Here is a 27,718-nt window from a genome sequence, read left to right as displayed (position 1 = left end):
ATGATATTTGTGATGCTGAAAGTTGAGAATATACTCTTTTCCCTAGGAGGTTAGAGAGGCTTTTTTAAAAAAAAATTCTTTGTTTTATCCTCTTAGTTTATCCCGTAAGGCGTTAAACAGCTGTATCCCCAGTTTATAGATGACAAAATTGAGGCCACAGGGCTGTTAGGTACCTTTCCCTAGACAGAGTCAGAGCTGGCATCAGAGTCCCTAACTGTGGGCCCACAGCTCAGCGCTGGTCCTTTCAGCCTTGGTTAGGTCTAGTAGCTTTGGTTCCTGATGTGGTATGGGGAGGTCTCTGGGGACTGTCCTATTCTGTTGCTCTTTGACCCTTTCTGGTGTAGGACCAGCTAGAATCTGTGCTGGAGGTACTGCACAGACAGATGGAGCAGTACCGAGACCAGCCCCAGCACTTGGAGAAGATTGCCTGCCAGCAGAAGTTGCTGCAGGAGGACCTGGTTCATATCCGAGCTGAGCTCTCCAGAGAGTCCACTGTGCGTAGAGGGTGGCAGACCCATCTTCCTCGGGACGGGCTGGGTGAGGGGCTGCTTTTCCCACCTCCCAAAATGTAGTTGAGTCGGTGTCCAGAGGTAAGAGTCCTGAAATAGCAGAGCTTCTCCAGTAGCAGAACTGCCTGCTGACAGTAGATGACCTTGCCTGGGGGTGACATGTCTGCCTGCACGTGTGCCTTAGGCTGCTTACCACAGCGACTCTTGAAGGCCAGTGACATCCGGTGGGCCAGATTCCTCAGAACTCCCTGCAAAGCTATTCCCTGATCTGTGTGCAGTTGATCCTAAGATGTCAGAATTTCTGCTTTTTCACTTGTCAGTCTGTTGTGGTACAGTCCAGGGCTGAGAAAGCATTCTGAGGGTGGAAGAGGGGACAGTGTAGGTGGCCAGGGTCAGAGCACAAATGAGAGGATGCCATGCTTCTTCCTGCTCCTGTCTCTGTCCCACCCACCAGGCCTGCCTGAGGCCTACCGGGTCTCCTTCCCTCCTCCCCTGGCTAGGTAAGCATGGTCAGGAGTACAGGTGCTCATGAGGCCTCCCGGGGGGCAGGGGATAACTGAGAACTGGAAGCATTTTCTTGGCCAACAGGAGATGGAAAATGCTTGGAACGAATACCTGAAGTTGGAGAATGATGTGGAACAGCTGAAGCAGACCCTGCAGGAGCAACACAGAAGAGCCTTTTTTTTCCAGGTGACCTGATAGTTGTCCATCCCTTCGAGCTCTTGTTTTTTTCCAAGAGCTTTCATCTGTGGGGGCTGTGAGCACTGCTCAGAGGCCTTTTCCCTCTCTGCCCCAGATGTTCCACCCCTGTAAAGGAGCCACCCCAAGCTCTCCCCTGAGGATCCCTTCCCCGAGCCAGGCTGTGATGAGAAGCCTCACCCCATTCCCCTCGCCTCTCTGCTCTCAAAGACAAGCTCTTGGGTGTTTTAAAAAGGGCTTTACTTCTGATGATTTGGGGTGATCATGATCACAGAGTGATCAGTGTTCCCGTAGTTCTTGGCCCCATCTTAGGCTGCTAGCTCATTGCTTAGACAGCAGCAGGAAGCATCCACCCCTTCTCTCCTCTGATTCCTGGAGATAGATGTTATCACACCTCTACCAGAGGGAGACAGTGTGAATTTTGTTCTTTGAGGCACTCTGGTGTCCAGGCAGTCATCTGCATTTCTGGAGGCCAGGCTGGGTGATTTCCATCTCTGTGACCCCTATACCACTCAGGAAAGGTGGCCTTAGAGCCCTGCCTCTTTACCCTTAAAAAATCAGGCCACCCCACTGATAGCTGCCTCTGTCCCCTAGAAGGGAGACAGTGAAAGGCCCTGTGTGGTTTTTCTTCTTCCATATTGTGTTCCTAGCTGCCCAGTGTTCCCCCACTGTGGTGCTTAACCAGGTTTCCACCCCACCTTCACAATTCTTTTTTTTTTTTGAGACAGAGTTTCGCTCTTGTTACCCAGGCTGGAGCGCAATGGCGCGATCTCGGCCCACCGCAACCTCCGCCTCCTGGGTTCAGGCAATTCTCCTGCCTCAGCCTCCTGAGTAGCTGGGATTACAGGCAAGCGCCACCATGCCCAGCTGATTTTTTGTATTTTTAGTAGAGACAGGGTTTCACCATGTTAACCAGGATGGTCTCGATCTCTTGACCTTGTGATCCACCCGCCTCGGCCTCCCAAAGTGCTGGGATTACAGGCTTGAGCCACTGTGCCGGCCCACAATTCTTTAAGTGGAATGTAACCTGTTTTTGTCTCACCTCACTTAAGATCTATATCTTCTCCTTTCAGGGCCCTGACATAAGTGTGTTTGAATTCAGCAAGCATTAATTTGAGGCTTCCTGTGTATGAGGCACCATGCTGGGCCACTTTTGGTGCTGGCCTTGCTAATTGATGAGCTAGTTCTAACCAAGCCTCTTCCTTTAAGTGATTTAATGAGTATGTTGACTCTCCAGACATTAGCCTCACCCCAGAAAGTTGAAGGAAATTCTGGAGGAGGTTTAGGTATGTGGGCCCTGAGGCTTTTCCCAGGGCCCTGCTGTCCCTCTGTTCATGCAGAGATGGTTCCCAGAGAGCCCTGCCTAGGACCCCATGGAGGAGACCCTTGCCTGTGGCTCAAGGCTGGCCTGCAAGACTCTCCCCAGCACCTGTCTGTCTTCTGCTGCTGCTGGGGTTGTTTCCCTCCCATAATTTCTCTTCATCCACACTAGCTAATATTTTAATACCCTTTTTTTGTAGCCCCAGCACTTACCATAATGACTTGAAAATACTAGGTGAATACTGTTGACAAAGTCCTTCAATTATTTCTGGTTATGAGTTCCTAAAACTGTCCGCCCAGGTATACCTATTTTCTTGGACTTCAGTGATCTGAATTTTTTTAGCAGTAATTTTTTTCCTTTATTTTTAGCAGCTATTTTTTTTAGCTATTCATTCTTTGTTTCTGTAATTACACAAATGATACATGAATAAGTGTCTTTGAAAAGGCCAAAACAATATGAAGCAAAACCAAAAAATAATATAAAAGCTCCTCTTCCCCCCCCTTTCTGCCCCCGCATCACTCTGCCTGTGTGCCATCAGTGCTATCTGTTAACGTTGCTTTCTAGACCATTTTCTATGCATTTTCAAAAATATGCACATGCATAGAATCATATGATTTATTCAGGGGTGGGAGCAGGTAAAAGGTTACTTAAAGAGGACCACATTTGTACATTATTTGGCAATTCACTTTTTTGTCATAACCTGATATCATGGAAATTTTTCCAAAACAGTTAACCCCAAATATATGCTGCCCAATAAAATATAAATTAATTAAAAGTAACTGAAATTCAAAATGTATCCTCATTTTAACCAGACTCATTCAAGTGCTCCATATCCACGGGTGGCTATTGGCTACTGTTATGGGTCGTGAAGATTATAGGTTTCTATCATCTCAGAAAGGTGTATTGGGCAGCACCAGTCTAAGAAAATTAAATTCATTCTTCTTGACTGTTACATACTATTTCAGAGTCTAGGTGTTTCCTGCTTTACTTAGCCATTCCTTTTCTGATAGCATTTAATTATTTTCAGTGTTTTGTTTTTATAAATGGTGTTGTGGTTAGGATTCATGTAGCTACCTTTTCATACTTGTTTACAAGTATCTAAGATAGGCTCCTAGGAGTGGACTTGCTGGGGTTGAAATGAGTTTACATCTTAAAAGTTGATGGATATGCCAAGCCACCTTCTACAGGGCCGCATCTGTTTACCTTCACGCCCACAGCAAATGAAAGTACTGAACCTATTTGCCCACATCCTTGTAATCAATCTTTCTAGTCTTGCCTGTCTACTAAATGACATCTTGTTTTAATTTGAATTTATTTAGTTATTAGCAGGTGAAACATCTATTTATATGATTTTTGACCACTTGTGTCTCCACTGTGCCTTATATCATGATGATTTAACAAAGAGCAGGCCAGAACCCTTTTTTTCCCCTTTCCTCCAAAAAGCAAATAGAACACTGTGACAGGTCTTTGTCACAGACTCCCTGGAGAACTCATCCCCATGAGTTACTCTCAGGTAGGCCAGCCTGGAGCCTGCAGCTTGCTTTCCACCTTGCCTGCGGCACTGCTCACATTTTCATAAGTGGCGCAGTGACCTGGGAAGCTTACAAAGCCCTGCTTTGAGCAGGCTCTCTGCTAGCTTCTTTGGTGTCATCCTAGGCCAGGCAGGTTGTTAGAGCCCTAGATAGATCATCAGCACTGCAGATACACTTGCAGCCCTATATGCAGATTCTCAGTAACAGGGCTTAGAAACTCGCCTTCCTGTAGCCTGGTTGGTTCCAGGAAAATAGCCTTTTGAGTCAAGGCTGAAACAGTGAGTTCAAGGCTTTGCTGAAAGCAGCACATAGGAGCCTTTCTGCCCAGTGTGGTGCAAGGAGGCAGGAATGAGACTCCACTCCCTTGTTTCCCAAAACCTCACCTCATTATGAAGGCCCCAAATTCTGTCACCCTTGGAGAAGGATAGGGACTCTCCAGCCTTTTTTCTTCTCTGCTCTCTGATTTTCTCTCACATGCAGGGGTGACAGAAAAGCATAAGGAGGGCATGAGAGTGGCTGATGGGGGGCTTTGCCAGGGAGCTCTGGAGGAGGAAGCGGACTGCATTTAATCCCTTTCTTTACCTGTTCCCAACACTCAGCTTGGGGACTTCAGCCCTAGAGGTCAGCCTCTTACACACACATGCTCTGGGCTTAGTAATCCACCTGTCTGTTTTAGGATGCTCATGCGTTGGCATGGAGCTGAGAATCAAGCCCATTATTTGCTTCAGACCCAAGGATGTGCTTTATGTTGGAGGGGTCGAGAGAGAGTGAGAACCTGAGCCCCCTTGGGTCAGGAGGCTTTGGACATCTGTTGTCATGGCTGTTGGAAAGTATTTGCTCAGGGAATTTTACATGACTGGTCCTTTACTCATGCAGCATGTATGCACTGAGAACTGCTAAGTGCCAGGCCCTGTAGGGGATGGATCAAGGAGCAGTATCGGGCAGGTCCTCGAGGCTCATGCAGTGCGAGAACTCTTCCAGTTGATGGGTAGCTGGGTGCCTTGAGAGGAGATGGGGTGGGAAGCCTGCCTTTATTTTAGTCCATGAGGTGGGACCAAGGCTCTCTTTCCCCAATTATAACTTCAAAGTCAAGAGACTACTACATTTGATGTTTAAACAACCCCATCAAGAGATGGCCATAGTCCCTTAGCCACATCAGACCCCTCCACACCTCTTTTAGATCCTGTTCCCATTCGATTTTGGTTGTCACTTGTCAGAATGCACATGATCATATAGCCTAGGTCCTTCCTCATTGTATGTAGATATATATTCTTTGGAGTTTATTATTTTTTTAAATTGACACATAAAAATTATACTCTTAAACTAAAAAAAATTAACAGCTTTATCATATAATTCACATGCAATAAAATTCACAACCCTTTTGGCTGGTCATGGTGGTGGCTCATGGCTATAATCCCAGCAGTTTGGGAGGCCAAGGCAGGAGGATCACTTGGAGCCAGTAGTTCAAGACCATCCTGGGCAACATAATGAGACCCCTGTCTCTACAAATACCAAAAAGAAAGACAGAAGGAAAAAAAAAAAAACTAGCCAGGCATGTTGGCATGCTTCGGTAGTCTTAGCTACTTGGGAGTCCAAGGCGGGAGGATCCCTTGAGCCCAGGAGTTTGAGGTTACAATGAGCTGTCACCAACTAAGACGAAGCCCAAAGTTGTGATGTCTCAGAGCTGAACGCCATTGTTTCCTCTGTGTCCTTAGATCACCTTCTTCTGGGAGAGAACCTCCTGGGAAAACTCAGGGAAAGGGACCCAGCCAGAGTCCTAAAGGAGTCCTTAGTCACAAGCAATTAAAAACAAAGTGACCCTGTCTCTTAAAAAAATAAAAATAAATTCAGTGTTTTAAAGCATACATTTCAGTGGTTGTTAGTATATTCACAGCATTGCCATCACCATAATCAATTTTATAACATGTCATTACGCCCCAACAGAAACCCCGTATCCATTAGCAGTCACTCCCATCCCCACAACGTCCCCTCTGCACTAGCCGAACATGAATCTTCTTTGAGTTTCTACTGATTTGACTAGTCTGGACATTTCTCATAAACTGAATCATATAATGTGTGGCATCTTGTGACTGGCTTCTTTCCCTCGTGTTTTCAAGGATCATCCTTGTTGTAGCATGTATCAGTACTTCATTCCTTTTTATTGCCAACTAATATTCCATCCCATGCTGCATTTTTAACTAAACCTCAAATCTCAGGTTCAGCTCTGACTTTTAAAAAGTGTTTTTTATACCCTAGAGATGGTGTAAACTCTAGTCCTTGCCTTTCCTTCTGCCATGGTTACATAAGACAGTGCCTTTTAAAAATTTGTGATAAAACAAATAAAAATTTGTGGTAAAATATACCAAACATAAATTTTACCATCTTTATTATTATTATTATTTTGTTGAGACAGGGTCTCTTTGGCCAGGCTGGAGTGCAGTAGTGCGATCTCAGCTCACTGCAACCTCTTGGGTTCAAGTGATTCTCATGTTTCAGCCTCCAAGTAGCTGGGATTACAAGAGCTTGCCACCATGCTTGGCTAATTTTTGTATTTTTAGTAGAGCCAGGTTTTGCATGTTGGCCAGGCTGGTCTCGAACTCCTGGCCTCAAGTGCTCCACCGCCTTGGCCTCCCAAAGTGTGGGAATACAGACAGGAGCCATTATACCTGGCTCATCTCAATTATTTTTAAGTGTACAGTTCAGTGGTGTTAAGTATGTTCACATTTTTGTGCACCCAATCTCCAGAACTTTTTATCTTGTATAGCTGAAACTCTATACAGATTAAATAGTTCTCCATTTTCCCTCTCCCCACCCCTAGCAACCACTGTTGTACTTCCTGTCTCTATGAAATTGACTACTCTAAGTACATCATACAGTGTTTTAGTGGAATGGCACAGTGTTTACGGCAGTCTATTTTAAAATTAGGTAGGCAAGCTGGACTGGTGAAAGCTACTCTGAAATTTCTCCCTGCATCTTGAGCATTTTCTATATCTATGCTTCCCTAGGAAGCTGTGAAACAGACTTGGCTCTAGCACTAGCGAGGTGTTCAGAGGGGATGCTGCCCCCTAGGGCAGGGGGCTCTATCTGAAATGGTAGGATAAGTCCTAAGAAGAAACTTCTTGTAAGGAGCGAAGAAGGCAAACCCACCACTTTGTCTTCCTCAGGAGAAATCGCAGATACAGAAGGATCTATGGAGAATTGAAGATGTCATTGCAGGCCTGAGTGCAAATAAAGAGAACTTCAGAATCCTTGTGGAGTCGGTCAAAAATCCAGGTGAGCTGTTCATCTTCCTGGGTGCAGGGGAGTCTGGGTGGAGGGGTGGCAGGGAGAGGGTGGAAGGGGAACCAGCTGGGTGGGATCGCCCTTGGGGAGGTCGGGTCTTTGAGGTGCTAAGTCACTCCACTCGTCCCACTCCCCCTTCCGAGGAAGGGGGTCTTGGTTCCATCCCGTGCTTTGTTTTCTTCTGTGCCCCTTAGAGAGAAAAACAGTGCCTTTGTTTCCTCACCCGCCTGTGCCTTCACTCTCAACTTCCGAGGGCAAGCCGCCCCCACAGCCCAGTCCTCCCAGCAGCCCTGTGCGGACCCCTCTGGAGGTTCGACTCTTCCCCCAGCTGCAAACCTACGTGCCGTACCGACCTCACCCACCCCAGCTGAGGAAAGTGACATCCCCTCTTCAGTCACCAACTAAGACGAAGCCCAGAGTTGTAAGTAGTGATGTCTCGGAGCTGAATGCCATTGTTTCCTCTGTGTCCTCAGATCACCTTCTCCTGGGAGAGAAGATCCTGGGAAAATTTGGGGAAAGGGACCCAGCCAGTGTCCTAAAGGAGTCCTTAGTCAAAAGCAGTTAAAAAGTAGTATTTCCCTGCTGTTGTGCCTTAGACTCTCAGAACTGGAAGACCCCTGAAATATGATGTAACCCAACTCTCCCACTTTGCAGTTGGGAAAACTGAGGCCCACCAAGAAGAAGTGACTGTGCTGAGGAGGGTGGAGTTTGTGGTCTGCACTGTGCAGAGAGGTGTGTGGCTATGGGCAAGGCTATCCCCATGTAAGCCTCTGTGCAAATCTGCAGGGGGCTCTCCTGCAGTTACACAGCCTGTGGGCAGTACTCCAGTAGAAAAGTGTCCTTCCCTTCAACTGCCGCTGAGCACTGGGCTGGGTCGTGAGGATGCTTTGATCTTTAAAATAACTTCAAGGAGTATACACAGGCAGGGCAATATCCCCATTCCACAGAGAAGAAAATTAAAGCCTAAATTGTTGACATTTGCTCAATATCGCCATGCTAACTAGTGAATCCAAATCACATATCCTGGCCTTTCTCTTTTATTCTGTGCCATCTACCGTCTAACTGGGCCTTCAGTCCCAGATCTGGTCTGTGGCCTCTGTGCTGACTGGGCCAGCACCTTGATTTGCCTAGAATAGAAAGGGGCCAAGCTCTTGGCAGCATCTGGGAATGCAGGAGACTTTAAGGAAACAGGAGATGTGGTCAGGTCCCAAGAGAGCTCACACCTCCAGGGCCAGGCCAGCCTTTGCTGGAGAACACAGGGAGGCTGGTCCCAGTGCAGGGAAGTCATAGTAGAGTAGACCTTGGAATGGGGGCCTCCAGATTTTTACCAACAAAGGCTTGGAGGAGACTCACTTGGGCACCACGTGTGCCTGGACCTCCGATGAGGTCAGCGCACGGTGCTGGGTAAAACACGAGTTCTGGTACCCTGGTCCTCACCATCTACCTGCTTCCAGCCATGGCCCAGGGCCCAGAGCTGGACTCAGAGTGTGGTGCAGCCCCCAGCCAGAGAGTCACTGTGGGTTTCAACATCTTGAGATCTCCTTCCCAATCCCAGATCTAAGAGGTGGACTGGAGCTCTGGCCCTAAAACATAAGGTAGAAAATACCAAAACAAACAGCAGGAATGTCTGGGGCAGAAGGCTGCGGACATAGAGCAGAATGCTGTCAGCTGGGACAGGGAGTAGGGTGGAAAGGCTCTGGTATAGGAGCTAGGACACCCCGAATCTGGGACTGATTCTCTCATTGTATCCTCAGGCAAGTCTGTCCCTTCTCTGAGCTTCCTCAGTTTCCTTTTTATAGATGGTCACAGAGGCTTCTCCTCAGCGTGGTCATCTGTGGCTCTCAGGCAGGGCTTTTTTTGCTTGGGTTAGCATTGGGGTCACCAGGAGAGATCCTGTCTCTTAGGAATACATGCGTATTTGCCAGTTCACCATTTGTTTTGTTATTTGATTGTTTTTAACACTTATAAGATGAGCGTGGTGGTGCCTGCCTGTAGTCCCAGCTACTGGGGAGGCAGAGGCAGGAAGATTACTTGAGCCCAGGAGTTTGAAGTTGCAGTGACCTGTGATCACACAACTGCACTCCAGCCTGGGTGATACAGCAAGACCCTGTCTCAAAACAAAAGCCATTTGTATTTGTGAAACAATAATATCCATTTTGAAAATGACACAAAACAGGATTATATAATTTAATGAATAATAAAGAGGATACCTGTTTTCTACCAACACCTAGAATAAGAAATAGGACACTACCAGCAACCAGAAGCCGGTGAGTTCTTTTCCAGACCACGCTGTTCTGCCAGAAGGAACCACTATCTTGACTTTTTGGATAATAATCCCCTTGCCTTTTTTTTTTTTTTTTTTTTTTTTAAGTTTTAGTACCTGTGTTGACATTCCCAAACACTGTGATTATGCTGGTATATAATTCTATACTCTTTTTGTATCTTGGATCTTTCCTTCAACATGATGTTTGTGAGATTTATACACATTGTTGCATGTGGCTATAGTTCATTTTTATTTGGCTTAATTTTTTTAGTTTAATGTCTTTTTAAAAATAGATAATATTCTCAAAGGATACAAAAGGAAAAGATAATTAAAAAGTACATAATAACATGTCTCCTTCCCACCCTCTGTCTCCAGACATTCCATTCAATCAAAGACAATCAATGTTTTGTGTTTATCTTTCTGGGGGGCTTTTTAGAAATGGGTGATTCAGATGTCTTATTAGGATTGGAAGCTGGATCCTCAGAGAACCGGTAACTTTCACACGTCAGTGATGTGTGTTGCTTTAGAAGATTGTTGATAAACCTTTGCTTTGGAGTGCTCTTTCCTGAACTTTCCAAGAGTTTGGAGTGTTCTTTCCTGAACTCTGGGAAATTCTTAAAAACAAAACCAATTTTTTTTTTTTTTTTTTTTCGGAGTTTCGCTCTTGTTACCCAGGCTGGAGTGCAATGGCGCGATCTCGGTTCACCGCAACCTCCGCCCCCTGGGTTCAGGCAATTCTCCTGCCTCAGCCTCCTGAGTAGCTGGGATTACAGGCACGCGCCACCATGCCCAGCTAATTTTTTTTGTATTTTTAGTAGAGACGGGGTTTCACCATGTTGACCAGGATGGTCTCGATCTCTTGACCTCGTGATCCACCCGCCTCGGCCTCCCAAAGTGCTGGGATTACAGGCTTGAGCCACTGCGCCCGGCAACAAAACCAAATTAAACTAAGAAAAAGTGAATTTAGGAGGTGGAGGGCGTGATGGTCATTAGCCCCGAGAGTGGGTATTCATGGCAGCCAGGGCCAGCCTGTTGATATGTGGAGGAACCACAGCCTTCTCAGAGCACTGCGGACAGGGAGTTTAAGGAAAACACTTGTATTCATCACATTCTAGGGAATGAGCTGCGTGGTAAGCAGTGAGTCACTCATCCTGACCGCCTGTTCTGCCTGAGTCAGGAAGGAGGAGATATTTTGTAACCAAGCACATTTCTGATAGAAAGGCCAGGAGGATGTAGCCTCTGTCCTTGCTCAGGTCCCCACCCTGCTGAAGGATCCAGAGCTGGTGCAGGGCCAGTGAGCCAGCTCGGGCTGACCACTGCTGAGTGGGTAGATGTTTATTTTCCAGATAGGTGGTGCTGTCATAAGCATGGAAGTCTGGGCAGGGTTAGCGGCCTGCCTGTGATTGCACTCCTGATGAATGGAGGGAGCAGCTTGGCACAGCACCAAGGGCATAGACCCAGGAGGCCCGAGTCCTGGGTTTCGGGACACAGTTACCGAGACGTCACTTTGAGGAACAGAAACTGCACATCTGAAGGGAGAGAGGAGCAGAGGTGTGTCCCTTCTTCACTGCTCCTCCAGGGGAAGTGTGAGTGTCCCTTGGCTGAGGGGGTCATGTTCTGTGGCTCTGATGTGACCTGTTCCTTTCCTTTAAACCCCCGACTGTGGCAGTGCACTTAGCAGCCCTCCCTTCAGCTCCATCTCACTGTGCACTGGTCTGGTTCTGTTTCTCAGCAGGAAGATGAAGCACCTCCCAGGCCCCCACTTCCTGAGCTCTACAGCCCAGAGGACCAGCCCCCAGCCGTGCCACCTCTCCCCAGAGAGGCCACCATCATCCGGCACACCTCTGTGCGGGGCCTCAAGCGGCAGTCAGACGAGAGGAAGCGAGACCGGGAGCTGGGGCAGTGTGTGAACGGGGACTCCAGAGTGAGCACGGGGGCCCTGGGGCTGCCACTCTGCGTGTGGGGAGAGGGAAGAGGTTGTGACACCTGCAGATGTGACCACCTGGGACTCTGTCCACAGGTGGAGCTGCGGTCGTACGTCAGTGAGCCTGAGCTGGCAACCCTCAGCGGGGACATGGCCCAACCCTCCCTGGGACTTGTGGGCTCTGATAGCGGGTACCAGACGCTGCCAGGCAGAGGTAAGGCAGGGCCCTCCCTGAAGCTTCCCTGGGAATCCCAACACACCGCTTCCAGCACTGAGCTGGTACCTCATACCCATCAGCCTGCAGCTCTAGGAGTGAGCAGCAGCTGGCAGGGGCCTCTGGGCTGCCAAGAGGGAGGGCCTGGCCTGCCTTCCTCTGGCCTACATCCTGATTCTCTTCCTCCGTTGTTACATCTGTCCCTGGGAACAATGATAATAGCAGTTACTAGAAAGCCTGGCACTGTTTAAGCACTTTATATTGACATGATATTCACAGCAATCCTATGAGGAAAGTACTGTTATCCCCATTTTAGAGACATAGAAACTAAGGCCCAGAAAAAGTAAATAATTCGCCAATTAGCTGATCAGTGGTGGAACCAGAAGACAATCCCAGTGCTCTGGCTCCAGAGTCACTGCACCCTGCAGGCTGGGGCGCTGGGTGGCTGCCACCAGCTTGGCCATCTTGAGCTTTCCAGACTGCTTCTCTCTCTTGTGCCACTCTAAGACTCAGTGAGCCCTTTCCTTAAACACTTTTTCGCCAGTTGAGTGTCCTCACTGTCCTCCTCATCCCAAGTTGGGTTGTGCAGGGTGCCTAAGAGTGGATTAGGGAGAGAGAGTGAAAGGCATTCCTTCCCCTCCAGCCTTTCCATCTGCCAGGCGGCCCAGTTTTCTGCATGTAAGGAAAGCCTGGGGTAGTCCACAGATCTGTAGGGACACTGCCTCCCATCAGGGACAAAGGTCACCCCTGGGCTGGCACCCCCATCCTCTTTTGGGGACCTTGGTCTTCCAGGTCCTGGGGAGGAAGAAGAGAAATAAGGGTGGGTCATTGGGTGGGTGCTCTTGGTCCCCCTGTAAGATTGGGGGGTGATGAGGGAGAAGTGAGGACCCGCCCACCCCAGCACAAACATGCTTGCCCTTCTCTTTCCTCACTAAGGGCTCTCAGGGTCCACGTCAAGACTCCAGCAGTCGTCCACCATTGCTCCCTATGTCACACTCCGGAGGGGTCTCAATGCGGAAAGCAGCAAGGCGACCTTTCCTGTGAGTGGCCTCGAGCTGTCAAGGAGCTCCCTGCTCCTTCACATGTGGAGGGAGGGACTTCTGGGGGACAGTGACTTGCTATCCCGTCAGCCCCTGGGATGTCTTCTGGGGTGGCTTCAGCCTGTCCTGAGCTCCCTGTCATCCACTGCCCATCAAGGAGGGCATCCTGCCTTTCTCTCTGGCCTGTCAGGGTGGCAGGAGGGAGCTCAAGAAGCCTGCACCCTGATTTCTGGCCTCACTGGATAGGCCTGAGCCTCAGTGTCTGCATCTGCAGAATGGGGGCTGCTCAGAAAGCTCCTGAGGGCTGAGGGCATCATGTGGCTTAGAGGAAGTAGTTCTCTGAGGCCGAGAGGAACCCAACTAGAGAAGTAAGTGTGTGTGTGTGTGTGTGTGTGTGTGAGAGAGAGAGAGAGAGAGAGAGAGTGTGTGTGTGAGTGAGTGTCAAGAGAGACAGCGGGAATGCAGCTGGCAGGGTGGCTGTCCTCTGTGCCCAGCCCAGCTATTCTGTGTCTCTCTTGCTCAGAGACCCAAGAGTGCCTTGGAGCGCCTGTACTCAGGAGACCACCAGCGGGGCAAGATGAGCGCGGAGGAGCAACTGGAGCGCATGAAGCGACACCAGAAGGCCCTGGTCCGCGAGCGCAAGAGGACGCTGGGCCAAGCGGAGAGGACAGGCCTGCCCTCATCTCGCTACCTCAGCCGGCCGCTCCCGGGAGATCTTGGCTCAGTATGTTAGGAGTGGGCAGGGACAGGAAGCCCAGTGCCCCTCAGAGTCCCCCAAACACAAGCACATCACACCTCCCAGTGAGCGAGCTGTCCCTTGACCTAGATGCTTCAGAGAACACCCCACGGGGCTGTCTGTCCACGACCCAGGCTGGACAAACACCTGGTCAGAGGGTGACCTGAACCAGAGCTGGAGTGAGGATCAAACAGGCTCAGGAGCCTGAGGAAATACCAGTCAGTCCTCCCAGCCACGCTTTGCAGGCGTACAGAATCTCAGCCGAATTCAGGACGTGGGAATACAGGGTTCAGAGAGGAGAGGAAGAAGATGGTGACATGATTTGATTAGAAGCAAAAGCAAACCGACCAGCCTCCCAAACCTGCCAGCGGACACTCTGGGAGGGCGATGGAGCAGCGGGCTGCGCCCCTTTTCCCGAGGGCCACTGGGCTCCCTGGGCTTTGTAATGCAGAGGCATCAGGGTGTCCAGGAGAGCTGGGGAGGCCTGTGCTGTCCCCTAGTGGCGCTTCCTGGCACTGCGCCCTGTTCACAGTCACCTGAGGTCCCTTTTGGAAACATGCCATTTGACTTTTCCCTGTTGTTTGAAATCCCATGTTTTCCTAAACCTCTAGCCTGATCTTTCCCTAATTCACTGCACAAGCTCTTTTGCTTTTAGTGTTACCGCTCATTGCCTCTCTAATCCTGCCTGATTGTGTTTACAGAAGCCTCTGATTTGCTTTGAACATGCTCTAACTGGCCTGTGCTATTTGTTACCAGGCTTATAATAGCAGTTCTTGCCTCCATAGCCTAGTGAGCATTCCCAGATGTGACTTGCCTTTCTGCTGCCGTTTTCATGCAGGCCTACTGACTCATAATTCACTTGTCCCAAAAGCCACCCCGCAAGCCTGAGCCAACCTGCTACCTGAGACCACAGTCATTGGCAGAGGTTTGGGCATTATGAGTTTATAAAAATCCATGCCTTACACCTGGACAGTAGACAGGGACTTCAGAGATTGCACTTTTGACTGCATTCTACCAAGGCTGAGGTTGTTCCATTTTAATTCCTCTAGTCCAGTCGCACAAGTTCTTATGGAAAATCATTTGTGTTTCTGGTATTTAATAACTTGAAGGGATAGCAAAATATACTGTGTATTCAGAGGGCCTATCTGCAGCTGTTAGCTCTGAACCAAAGGGGTAAGACCCAGAACATTCACATCTTTAAAAGCTGCAAACCTGGTAACTTTCACACTTTTAAAACAAATGTCATTTGGAGTAACACTGACCTTTTATAATTTGATGTCTCAAATGTGGAGATTATCTAAAAATCGTAACTTGAATACCTTGTAATATTTCTCTTCAAAAAAGACTTGTGTAAGTCTCTGCATCAACGCCAATAAACATGTTGCTTAATAATAATGGATTGGCGTGGTTCTTCCCCAGGATACACTGTAGAATCTAGTGAATGTTTCCTGTTTGTGGAAACAATCAGGCTGGGTTTAAATGAGGACTTATCTCTATTTGGAGCACTTGTGAGCGTGTAAGGAAATGAGTGTTTTCTTTGTGAATCATTAAATTGTTTTTTTAATCCTTGGAACTTCAGTTGCCTAATCCTTTCAAGCAATAATTGGAAAACCATCACCTAAGAGTGATTATATCGATTTGGAGTCGTTATTGAGAGCTTGTGCATGAATGGGTGAAATGTGTAAATATGGCTCTGGGTTTGGGGTTTTGGAGGGACTTGAGGAGGCATCAGAGACGATCAGGACCATTTGGGGCTTTGAGGTAGGTGGATGGGATAGAGGAGGTGGCCTGGGATAGATAAGCATCTGCTTTGGTTCTGCTCAGGGGAAGAGAGGCTTTGAGCCTGCTCTATTCTCAACAACCTGCTCAGCAGTCAAAGGCCCGTGAAGATGCAGGTCCTGGGTCTACAGGAAGCCACCACAGAGCTGGGCAGTCATGGTTGGATCTTAATGGGTTAGACTTTCCCTCTTGAGATGCTTGTTACAAAGTTATACTGTGGAACATCCTTGGAAACATTCCACTTGATTTAGCATTTCAATTTTATATGATTTCATTTTTTTTTTCTAATTCAAAGAAAACATCTATCTCAAATATATCGGTCTTATACAGCAGCTTGTCTGCCTCATTGGCTCCAAGCTGCTTTTGCTTGTACTTCCCCATCCCTGCTGTGATGCGGTATCCCCCACCTACAAATGTTATCTTGTTGGAAATCCCCAATAGAAAGACCCTTGGTTATTCCACTTGCTTAGCAGGGCCTCGAAGGGCGTGTTTTTCCATTAATTCTGAGCCTGGGATATATGTCTCCTGAACCAGCAAGTTTTCCACAAGCTGTAGAGAGCAGAAGGGACAAACCCCTTCTCTAGAGCTGTGTCCCAAGTTGTTTGGAGGTCACCCTCTCTGGGAGCCTTCTATTTCCCTGGGGACAACTGTGAGCCTAAAGTCATGAGTCTGACCTGTTCCCCAAGGATGTATGTTTGAAATTTCTGGGGACTCAGATCAGAGAGCATTTAGCAGTCTGGAACAGCCCATATGAAGGGGACACAGGCTTTGTTATCTATTGCACATATGGCTTTTCCCTGAGGGGATCATAGGTCCATCTTCCAAAGGCCCTCATGGAAAAAGGTGACCAGCCATGCTCTTTCAGCAGTCAGGAAGCGACTACATTTAACCCTTTTGTTCTGTTGCCAGTGGAAGCGTGAGCAGGACTTTGACCTGCAGTTGCTGGAACGGGTCGTGCAAGGGGAAAGAAAGGACAAGGAGGAGAATGGCTGGTTGAAAGTGCAGGCCATGCCTGTCACTGAGTTGGATCTGGAGCCTCAAGACTATGACTTGGACATCAGCAGAGAGGTGAGAGCAGGCGCCTCCTTCATGTCCTCCAGGAGACATGGCCTTCAAGCTCCCAGCCTGATCCACCCTTCCACTGTTGGGGGTGGGGGCAGTATCATCCTGAATAGGGACATGGCTCAGCTTCAGTGTGGCCTAGGAGAATGGATGGATAGCAACTTGAGGCAATGAAAGGAGGCCAGATGTTTCAGTGAAGGTTCAAATCTATCTCTGTAATTTAGGGCAAATTGTAAGTTTAGCTTCTCTGAGCCTCAGTTTCCTCAACAGTGCAGTGGGTTGTGAAGGGGATTCAGTGACTCTACATGTTCTCAGGAGGTTTAGTAATCAAAGCTACATAGTAGGCCTGTGAGCAGCAGTTGTTATTGTTAGGAAATGTTCCCTGCAACACCAGGGGTTGGCTTTGCAACTAGCTGGTGAGGCCAACTTGGGCAGTCTGACTCGGGGAAAATGGGGGGCAGGTTTGAAAATCACAGGTGAAATTTCCAGCTGTGATAGAAGCTCAAGAGTCTGTGCCGACTTCTGGTCCAAATTCTTCTGCTGCCCTCTTGTGGCTCATGTGCATCATGACAGGGCAGGCCCGGGAGAGCAAGTAACTCCTGGATGGAATCTCTACCATCTAGAATGTCTCTACCCAAGGGGAGAGAAAGGGAACTCAGGGGATGACACACTCAGCGTCTTCAAGACATAGATGGTCTCCTGTGGCCTATGTCGATGCTATTCCTAAGCTCTGCAGGGCAGTGTCTATGGCTGCTTGGTTCACCTTTGTATCCTTAGCCCCTGGCATAGGGCCTGGCACACAGTGGGTATGTGGTACATTTTTTGCTGAATGAAGACTGTGTTGAATGAATCACACAGTGACTCATAAATGTACCAAAAACATTTTTACAGGGACTTGGCCTGCCCGGAAACTGCATAAGAGAAAATGTTCTCACCACATGAAGGATGGATTAAGGCTAGACCTCAATAAAGCTTTCCCCCAGGTCTGGGTGATAGGCGACTGAGTACTGAGGAGGACCTGCATCTTCCAGAGCCTTCCTGCTGTCTTAAGAGGCAGGGCCAGGCCCATTCACAAGCTGATTTGCCAGTGGTGTCTACTTGACTCAATATATGGTCTTTGGGAATGAAGGATCAGTGTGTGGATAAGATAGATGCCTGTAGGATTGCTGAGTTTTGGGGTCTGCTGGGGCTCTAGGAGTTAACAAGTTGTCCCCTGCCCCCAAGACCTTGTTCTTTTGGTATCTGAAACAGCCAAAGGTCTGTGCATTCTCAGATTCACAAAAAAAGTCCCCACATGCTGCCTTGGCAGGGGAAGTGTGTTCTGTAGTGTCCTGATCGCCTGCCAGCACAGGGGGAAAGTTCTTCCTTATCTCTAACCTAAATCCCTCTGGCTACAATGTAATCTGCTTCCTTCCTCTAAAGCTGTCCTCACTGGAGTAACAGAGAAGAGCTTATTTCTTGCCATCTCCAGCAGAGTGAAAGGGCTGCGTGTAGGTTTAAATCCATGACCAGGTTTACCCTGGGTTTGGATTAAGCTTGTTTTTGGGAGCTTCAACCCATCCCATTTTAGTGTGCTTTTGTAATTCAGGGAGGAAAAAGTTCCTGGAGCATGCAAAAGCTTCTTTCAGTGTTCTTAGTCCAAGCAGGCTTTCACCAAGCCAAGTTTGCCGCTAGGTCCATGGGAGATGCTGGTGAGATGGAATTTGGGGCCATTTTCCTCTGGCAAGTAGTAGATTCAGCATAGCTGCCTCCTGTCTAGATCAGAAGAGCTTTTGTAGAGACAGAGCATCACATCCTTTCATTCAACCACTGTCAATCATTCATTTATCCATTATCCATCCATTCAGGGAGAATTAGTTGGAGGGCTGTTAAGTACTAAGTCCCCGTATTAGACAGAGGGAGACAATGGCGAACGGAAAGTGAGGGGGCGGAGGGGATCAGAGAAGGCTTCTCAAAGTGAGGTTGAAAAGATGAGAGTCAATGGAACAAAAGGAAGAGCTTCCTAGACTGAGGAACAGAGGCTGCACTGTGGGTGGGGAACTGGAGGGACTGGTTCATCAGTGGCTGGAGAGGTCATCAGGGGTCAGATCACTTAGGGTCTTGATGGTGGCATTAAGGATGATCATTTTTTATATCCCGAGACCTTGTAGGCTAGTTGTTTTGCCCTTCCCTTCCCTGAGCTTGTAGGAATGGAAAGACCACAAGCTTTGGAGTCGGACTCAAGTTCAAAGCTGGATTCCACAGCTGACGAATTTTGCTATCTTAGAGGGCAGGGCGGGGGGTGGAAAACGAGTCCTAAACCCAGACATCTGAGCCTCTCCCTCTGCCACCTCCTCGCCTCTCCTCAGCTGTCCAAACCAGAGAAGGTATCAATCCCTGAGCGTTACGTGGAGCTAGATCCCGAAGAGCCACCCAGCCTTGAGGAGCTGCAGGCGCGGTACCGCAAAGCCGAGAAGATCCGCAACATCCTTGCCCGGTCAAGGTCAGCCCTCGCTTGCTCAAGTACTGGCAGGTCACCCTGATCCTGGTTGGTATCTCAACCATGTGGGTCCTGGGCCAGGCTCTCTGGGGTGCGTGTTTTGCCAGGCCTTCGTCTCAGGTAAGCCCTGCTCATTGAAGGGGGCAGGCTGGTACATCACCAGCAGATCGGCAAGGAAGCCTGCCTAGCTCGTGTGGAAAGGCCTGCAACACTCGTAGAGGCTTCTTGTCCTGGGCTCTCACCCCCAATTCTGTGTCCCAAGTGACCCTAGCAAGTGTAGAGTGTAGAGCCAGGCATGGCTGTGAGGCGGACGCAGTTGGAGATCAACTCCAGTGATGGTCCTCCCAGCATTTGGGCCTGTGCATCCTCATGCAGACCAGTAGATCAGAGCCAGTGACCCCAGCTCTGTCCCTAGGGCACCAGAGGCATTGCCCACTTCCCTGGCTGCTAGCCTGGGGCCCTTGGAAGTGACTTTCCTGTCCCCTCAGCCTCAATAGCTTCAGAAATTTAACTTTTTTGTAAGCCTGCCTTTCAGAGCTGGCTTAGCCATTTGTGTCTGAATTTAATAAGAGCTTCCAGCTGGAGCCAGTAACTTGGGGTCTGTGGCCTTCCCAAAAGAGGAACAAGGCTGTGATTGGGTGTTTGGGAAAAGCACGTATCTTTGTCTAGGGAGAAAGTACCACAGTTTTTGTCTGATCCCCCTCAAAATGTTGCGAACCTCCAGGCCAGGGAGACCCTCCACTCCTGAGGCAGATGCCCAGGGCGGGAGGGCCCATGGTCCGCTTCTGACCCTCCTGCAGCATGTGCAACCTGCAGCCGACCTCAGGCCAGGACCGGAACAGTGTGGCCGACCTGGACTTGAAGCTGCAGGAGCAGGAGCGCATCATCAACATCTCCTATGCCCTGGCCTCCGAGGCCTCCCAGCGCAGCAAGCAGGTGGCAGGTAAGGCCATGGCCCAGCCCCCAAGGCCCGGATCCTGCCCCACTGCACCTCAGGGCTTGGGCCCAGCATGACCTGTTCCAGAGCCAGTGGAAAATCAGGTGGCAGGGATAGTAGTTGAGGGTCATTGCTGCGTTCCCCTGATCAGAGGGCATCCTATCCCATAAGCATAACAGGACTTGGAAAGGAGGGTGGGGCAGGCCACACAGTGAGGGAGACAAACGGGGACCAAGCTCAGAAGTGTCAGGGGAAGAAGGCCCCAGGTGGAGCAGTGCTGCTACTCCACTTCCTCTGAGGCTGTGGGCCAAGAACAGGGTTTTTCAAGGCCCGGAGCCAAGGGGTTAAGGTTTCTGACCTCTTGACCAAGCGGGCAGGAAAGTGGTTGATACTTGGATTTCTCGCCAGGGTAAGGCAGAAGGAGACCCCTCCAGCCCTCGCTTGGACCGCTGCCTTGGTCTCTAAACTAAAGCCAGTGTTCCTCTAGTCAGAGTATACTGTGCCAGAAAATATAGGACTTGGGAAGTGGGACTTTGCAGGCCAGTTGGAAAAACCATGGCATGAGAGCGTGCACATACGTGTGTGTGTGTGTCTGTGTATGTGTGTCTCTGTGTGTCTGCATCTATGTGTGTATTTGTGTGTGTGTGTGTGAGTGAGTGAGTGTGTATAAAAGGGCTGTTCTTTCTCAGCCAGGAAGGAGACTGCAGGCTCCTCCTTCCACCCACAGCTCACCTGCCTGTGTGTGTGTGCCTTGTGCCTTCACAATTCACCTAGTACCATTTCTCCCCTGATGCAGAGGCCACTGTGTGTCTGGGTGGTGTTCCTGGTCAGGCGTGTTCCTTCTGGAGATGGGGAAGCCATAGAGCCTGAAGTGGTGTCATGGCTGCTACCAATTCTCCAACCCTGGCCAAAGGTCTAGAAGTGGCCAAGGGTGGGGCCAGCAGGACCCTCCAATACCTGGCCCTGGGGAGTCTGGTCTGGGGATCAGAGTTTTGCTGTGGCTCCAGAAGGCCGTGAGAGTGACTGACAAGGGGAGGGGCCATAGTCTTAGCCAAAGCCTGTTCTCTGTCCCCCACAGCCTGATCCTGCACAGAGTCCTTGACGTCCCTGCTGTCCTCAGTCCCTTCAAGCACATGCTGAGTGGGCTGAGAGGTGCCCAGTGTGGCATTCTGGGACTAGAGACACAGGAGATGGCTCATCCAGACCTCTCCTTCTAATGACCATGGGTCTCATTCTCAGCAGCTTTTGAGCTCCTCCTCACGGGGAGGGTTCGAGCAGGGGTGGCTCCCCCACCATACCATGCCCTCTTCTTGCCTTGCTTGCTCTAACCCTGGGGGTCTTCCATCCTTGGCCTCCTTACTGCCACCAAATGAGCGCCCCCAGCCCTAAGATGCTGCGGCCAGTTCCCAGGGCCTTTCTCATCCCTACTCAAGGATGATCTTTGCTGTGGCCTTTCCTCACTCTTGATCCCTCTCTCTGCCTCAGAAACATATCCAGGAACTGCAGGCTGACCCATCTGGTTCCCCACCAGGCCCCATGGATCTGTCCCTCACCCTCAAGCCCAGGCCCTTTGTGGTGGGCAGCAGGGCCCACGCCACCCCAGCCTGCCACATGGGGCATCTGGTGCTGCAGCAGCTGATGAATCTAACGCACCGCTTAATTCCTGTGTGCCCCATCTAGCACAGCAGCTGGCCCTCCTCCTGCCTAAAGGCCCCCTGTCTTCCAGGACAGTGCCACCTTATCCCCCTTTAACCAACGGACTCCACTACACCTTTGTCTAACACCTTCCAAGTAAGAGTCCCTGCCTGGCGTGCCTCTGCCTGCTCCCCGCCCCTCCCTAGTGCTGAGCCCTGACATCCCCGCTGTGCTGAGATGATTGCAGTGCCACCCTCTGACGCTTCCTTCCATTGGTAAAGCGGCTGCTGGGGGGACTGTCCTGACTGGTAGGCAGGTGGGAAAGTGATGCTTTTTGGGAATTCAGTCCTCAGTGGCTCTACTACAGTAGGGACTGAGTGATCCAACCCCCCCATCTCCCTAAAATCTCTAGAACTGGAACTGTGCCCCCGACTCCCCTGCTCTCCTCAGTAGGGCAACCTGATGCCTGAGGACCAGTGCAGACCACAATGCCAGCCTCAGGGGGCTGGAAAGGAAGAGTTGGATCTTGGCCTCTCAGCACTTTGGCCAAAGAAATTGCAGACCTGTAAGACAGGGAAAAGTCCAGCTCTGCAGATGAGGAGACAGCCTGGTGAGGGGCTGGGGCTCACTCCAGGTCACACAGAATTGGTGTCAGCACAGAGACTGGGACTGCCCTTTTGGTCACTGGGCACGTTAAGAGGGAGAGAAAGGGAAGCCCAGGGCAATGTGAAATTGGCCCTCAGCCAGGCAGAAAGCTCTGGCACCACCCCTACCAAGTCCTCCCCATGTGGGCATCTAATGATTAGAGGCAGAGCGGGATGAGGAGGGAGCCCTGGACCAGGAGGCTGGCATCTGGTCCAGTCTCCAGTGAGTTCTTGGCCTGGGCCTGTTGCTTCTGAGCCCATCAGTTCACCTGGACAGGGGAAGATCAGCCTGGAGGTCTGGGCAGCCCTTTCCCTGACAGTCATTTGGCAGGGCTTTTCCCTTTCCTTCCTTTATATCCTTGTGGTTAATGTTGTTGAGCGCCTGCTGTGTGCCAGGCATTGTGCTAAGCATCTCTTTCGATCCACACAACAACCCTATAAAGATATTTCCACCACCCCGTTTTACAGATGAGAAAACAAAAGCTCAGAGACCTTGAGGGATTTGCGCAAGGAATCGCAGCTTGTAAGTGCCGGGGTTTAAAGCCCTTTGATATAAGTTCAGAGCCTTTGTTCCCCATCACCACTCATGAATTCATCTGGGACGCCCCCAGTGGCTCTAGTTGTTTGGAGAAAGAAGTGAAAGGAGGGAGAGAGTATTTGTGCTGCAGGGGGTGAGGCATGATGTTTTGGCAGGTGTCCATCCTGGGTGCTCCCCCTGCCTCACAGCAGAGCCAGCAGGTCCCTGCCAGCCTGAGCATGGAAGGAAGAGGCCAGGCTCTCAGGATTTGTGTAGTAGAGGCCCCATGACGGAGGAGCCATAGGGAAGTGCTCTAGCCAGGTCCATTGTAAAAGCCATGGTTGAGGGTGTGGCTTTCTCCTAGAGATCTGAGCACAGTAACAGTGCTCAGGCACTGAGAGGCGTGAGAGAGGCTCTGTTCCTGATCAGCCCTTTATGCTCTTTTTGGAGTGCTGCATTCCCTCTTACCCTGTATGACCACCATGCTTTTAGATTAGAAAAACAAGGCCCACAGAGGCCAAGAGCACTACCCACATTCAATGAATGATGAGTGGGGCCAGACTGTACCCTTATCACAGTCTTTGCCCTATCAGGGTAGGAACCCAATTTAGGGGACAGCGTGTGTCTAGCAGTGGAGTAGGGGTGCAGGGAGGGCGGGGAGAGAGCCCCATGTGTCCTAGAAGCTGAGGGTCCCCCAGCAGCGGCCGCATTTGCCAGAGCCTCCTGCTCTGCTGCTCTGTTGCTCTGTCTGTCTGCCTATCTGCCATTCCCTGTCGTGTGTGTGCAGACATGCCCTCCCTGGATGTGAGCAGGGCTCCTGCCAGCCTCTCACTGTCTCCTGTGCTTTTTGGCAGCCCAGGCAGTGACTGACCCGTGACCCAGTATACAGAGAAGCCTGGAGCCAGGGGCCCAGTGGAACCAGCTTCCTCCAAGGAGATCAACCTTTCTTCCCCCAAGGAAACTGCCTCCGGCTGGGCAGGGAAATCTGGCTGGAGGAAGGAGCAGCTTACTGACTTCGGGTGTTCACCACAGGCGAGGCCCTGACACGCACCCACTAGTTTAGCTCAGACTCCTCTCTACATATGAATAGCAAAGGCACTTTTGATACACACTGTAAAATACACTGTATTTTAAAATTGGAATCTATTTTCTAATGTTCACCTCAAGGGCTGAGTGGCAGGGAGGGTGAGGATGCAGGACTTTGCAGCTGCACCTACAGATTCAGGTACTTTTGGGTGACAGGTGTAGGTGGGGGAAAGGGCAGGGCAAGCAGAGGACAGTTCAACTTCGAACGACCTCAGGAGAAAGTGGGATTTGAAGAGGCATTCCCAGTGGATTCCAGCGTCAGGATGGTTGGCGTGCTGTCTAGGAGAAGAAGGGCCCTTGGCTGCAGAGCTCAGCTGTCCCTGACCTGATGACCAGCTCTGTGTGAAACTCCACCAGGATGGCACCTAGAGCCCAAGTCTGCATCTTGGCCCTTGGGTTTGGCTTAGGGGCAACAGTGTGTTCAAAAGCACTGGGGCCCACAACCTGCCCACAGGCTTCCCTCAGCAAAGGGCTCTTGTCAGAAAGGAAAAAGCAGTTTGCTTTCATTGTTTTTTGAGACGGAGTTTTACTGTTGTTGCCCAGGCTGGAATACAATGGTGCTATCTCAGCTCACCAAAACCTCTGCCTCCTGGGTTCAAGCATTCTCCTGCCTCAGCCTGCTGAATAGCTGGGATTACAGGCATGTGCCACCACGCCCAACTAATTTTGTATTTTTAGTAGAGACGGGGGTTTTCCATGTTGGTCAGGTTGGTCTTGAACTCTTGACCTCAGGTGATCTACCTGCCTCAGCCTCTCGAAGTGCTGGAATTACAGGTAGGAGCCACCGCACCCAGCCTGCTTTCATTTTTAACAGTACACACTGAAGTACAGAAAAGGTGAGAGGAAGCAACTTTCATTGTATCATAGCAATAAACTCCACACTGGGTGACATCTACCTAGAAATCTCTTCCCTCCAACCAGGCCATGTTGGGAACCTTCCCTGCCTGCCCTTGGAAAACCCCAGTTGGCTTCCCTAGGACTCAGGTCTGGTGGCAGGAAGGCAGCAGTGTGCCCCCACCATCTCTGATGGCCTGCTGCTGGCAGGGCCATAATGGCAGGACTTGACTTCCAGCCGCACATGAGGAGGGGGGGCTACCAAGCCAGGTACAGTGCTTGTGGCCCTTTATTTAAGTTGTGTTCTTATATTATTCTGCAAATAGAAAATGATGTTTAAATGGAAAAACAACAACAACAACAAAAACCTCCGTTGGGTGGAGCCACACTTTAAATGAAAATTTCTCTTTGACTATGCTCAGAAAAAAAAAAAATAGAATTTTGAATATATTTAGCAGTTGCCGTCTATTTTTAACTAACTCCATATGCTGCCAGTATCGACTTCATGACATTTGCCAAATAAAATTTTATTTTTGCCTTTATAAGATTTTCTTGGAAAAAAAATGAATCAAATATTTTGCAAGAAAAAGTTAATTTAAAAATGTAATGGTTTGCAAAAAAAAAATGTGATGTACAGATTAAAATATTAACCTGATACATTTCCTGCTTCTTGCAGACTATAGTCTCTCATGAGTGGTCTGTGTACATTTTTTTTTTTCCATTTCTTTGGAAAATCCCCACTGTCAGCTCTCGGCCCTGCTTGTACTCACCTATGAAAAGTTTCTTCTGGTGACAGATCCTTGACATTTGATTGACTGTGGAGGCCTGGGGTGAGGAGGCCTATGTTTCTGGGCCCCTGGCTAGGCTTCCACAGCTGGTCAGGGCAACCCCTTACCCCATTCCAGTCAACGAGCCCCACCTACCCAATCCCGGTCAAGGACCCCCCCACCCCCATCCCAGTCAGAGAGCCGGCGGGCTGTGGACTCCCTCATGGGGCTGGTTTGGCAGACAGACTGCAGTCCAATTCAAGACAGCGCAGGGGATGCTGTGGGCCCCCTTCCAACCCACACGCTGCCGGCCCGCTCCAGGGAAGCAGCTTAGTGACGGACCATTGCAAACTGGATTTGTGTTTAATTCATTTTGACTTGTGATGTATGCTCAAAACAGAAGGCAAGAAGCCAGTTCCATTGAGGGGTGTGTGCATTTCCAAGCTTCTTGTTATAGCAGTTTTTCTCTACTGCCAAGAGGAGCATTCGAGGTTGGTGGTGACTTTCCAACTATTTAAACTGGGGAAAGCAGATTCCAAGGCATTCCGAACAGGGAGTACTGCTGCTTTTTTAGCTACTGATCTCTTTGAATTTTAAAATAAAATGTACTCTTTGGTTTTAAGCATTACTTGGAGATGTCACAATAACAAATGAAGGGGGGTGGGGGTGGTGAGAATGATTTCATAACTGAGTGCAAAGCCCCCCAAAAGCAAAAAAGAAACCATACAGGAGATAGTACCCACCCCACTGGGTGGCCATCTGTAGATTTTTTTTTTTTTTTTTTTTTTTTTTTTTTTTTTTTTTTTTTTTTTTTTTTTTTTTTTTTTACTGTTGCTCTTTCTGTCTCACACATATAATCCTGTGTAAGTGGGAATGCAGCAACCCCCTACCTTACTGCTCTTTTCAGAGTGTGCCATCAGGGAGGATGGGTAGTCTGTTCTATACGAATTGAGGCCCAGATTTCAATCTACAGAGTGTGTGAGTGTGTGACAGGCCTTCAACTCAGAGTCGGCGGAAAGCATGCGTGATCAAAAAAGGCACGCTGCAGCTCCATCGTGCATAACAGGTGATGTGGACCAGCCTTGAGAGCACTCTTGTTACCTGAGGTAAGATGGGGCCGGGCCGTCTGTGACAGTGCTGGCTGGCCAGTGACACTACAGGGTGGGGAGGACTCTGGGGAATGCTGTGTGGCCTCGTGATTCCAATTTCCCTTCCTTCCAGGAGACCCCAGGGCCTGAGCAGTGTTTTAAACAACGAGATTGCGGTCGACGAAGGGGAAGTGAGCACACTTCTGCATCCATTTGCTGGCGTCCACTCCTCAATTCCAACTTTTAACCAGGTCCACGTTGAGCCCCGGATGTCTAGTTTTAGCAAGAACCAACAATAACGTTTTAGGATCTAGTATGAAACGGATTAGGAATAACATCTTCTCCTAATGCCTACCTGAACCTCCTGAGCAGCCAAGATTCTCAACATGTCCAGAACATCGTTCAGACGATGACAGTCGTAGGTAGGGTTTGTGAGTCCACATGGAGTAGCTGTGCCCAGACTGGTGGAGATGATGAAAACAAGTGTTTCGTTTTCTCCATCATTCACTTTCCTCCCAGCCTTGGTGCCTGCTCTGAGAGTGTAAACTTCAGCTAGCCCCTTTCTGCCTTTCTAACCCCTTGGCTGCCTTCAGGTCAGCTGGTTTCTCTAGAATTTTCTTTTTTATTTTAGGTTGCAGGTCATGGCCAGGCAATCATCTATCTGCCCACATTTCATTCCAGGGGCCTGAAGGGGTCAGGGGGTGGGAGTGGAGCAGCCCCTGGCTCAGGCTTGTCCAGACAAAAGCCCGTTTTGGGCTTTGGGTATTTCCCACAAGCACAGCATAGGACTCCCTGGCAAGTCCTTTTGTGTTCTCACCAAGGGTGGGAAAGAAGAAGCAAATTATTTGTGTAATCCCCAAATCACATTTCTGAGACATGGCAGACAAATGCTGGGAGCCCTCTGCTTCTGACTTTGCATCAGACGCTGGGGTGTGCAAGGGACTTTGCCCATATGGGTTGTGCACCGTTATGAAAAGAACAAAGAGATCTGGCTGGGGAAGACATGAAAAATGGCAGAGCCCCTCCCGGACCGGTAAACACGCCATGGCTTTGCCACCTCCACTCAAAAGGCTACCACTTTCATTGCTCTCCTAGCAAAGAAACCTTTCTTCAGAGTGAGTGGCGGGGTACAAAGGCAGAGTACAAAATGTGCGCACATCACAGTCCCTGCAATTCTGTTTGAACAAGTGTATTGATTGGGTCTGACCCTGTTACATTTTTTCCCTATTATTTGAAAAGGTGCATCTAAGTGTAGTGAATTGAACCGGCAGAGCTGAACTTTCCATGAAAACTTCTCAAGGTATTTCTTTAGTTCAAAGCTTTTGAATTTTAAAGGGCATTTTTAATATGAGTCTGTTGAGTATTCTCTG

At 49.5% G+C, this 27,718-nt stretch overlaps 1 protein-coding gene across 14 annotated transcripts in view; it reads left to right on the top strand.

The window, feature by feature from the left end:
- PLEKHA7 (pleckstrin homology domain containing A7) overlaps positions 1 to 26,089 on the top strand; it is a 248,434-nt gene extending 222,345 nt beyond the window's left edge. For 10 of the 14 annotated variants that reach the window (XR_012518111.1, XR_012518110.1, XR_012518108.1 and 7 more), the window contains 13 exons: positions 345 to 494; positions 1,098 to 1,199; positions 7,226 to 7,334; positions 7,538 to 7,764; positions 11,339 to 11,530; positions 11,627 to 11,744; positions 12,681 to 12,784; positions 13,308 to 13,508; positions 16,209 to 16,367; positions 18,710 to 18,843; positions 19,641 to 19,783; positions 21,458 to 22,579; positions 23,428 to 26,089. Coding sequence is in view for 4 of the 14 variants with exons in the window: in XM_074401136.1 (XP_074257237.1) it covers positions 345 to 494; positions 1,098 to 1,199; positions 7,226 to 7,334; positions 7,538 to 7,764; positions 11,339 to 11,530; positions 11,627 to 11,744; positions 12,681 to 12,784; positions 13,308 to 13,508; positions 16,209 to 16,367; positions 18,710 to 18,843; positions 19,641 to 19,783; positions 21,458 to 21,558 (1,740 nt within the window). In the remaining 10 variants the exon portion in view is untranslated. Of the gene's footprint in view, positions 1 to 344; positions 495 to 1,097; positions 1,200 to 7,225; positions 7,335 to 7,537; positions 7,765 to 11,338; positions 11,531 to 11,626; positions 11,745 to 12,680; positions 12,785 to 13,307; positions 15,094 to 16,208; positions 16,368 to 18,709; positions 18,844 to 19,640; positions 19,784 to 21,457; positions 22,580 to 23,427 lie in introns of those variants that run through there. The other 4 variants (XM_039471225.2, XM_074401137.1, XM_074401136.1 and 1 more) reach the window with 3 other exon arrangements.
- Positions 26,090 to 27,718: the final 1,629 nt, after the last annotated feature.

This window comes from Saimiri boliviensis, chromosome 6 (assembly GCF_048565385.1).
Source record: "Saimiri boliviensis isolate mSaiBol1 chromosome 6, mSaiBol1.pri, whole genome shotgun sequence".
In the NCBI taxonomy this organism is placed as follows: domain Eukaryota; kingdom Metazoa; phylum Chordata; class Mammalia; order Primates; family Cebidae; genus Saimiri; species Saimiri boliviensis.
The sequence above is the reverse complement of the archived record's forward strand: the minus strand, read 5'-3'. Positions and strand labels throughout refer to the sequence as shown.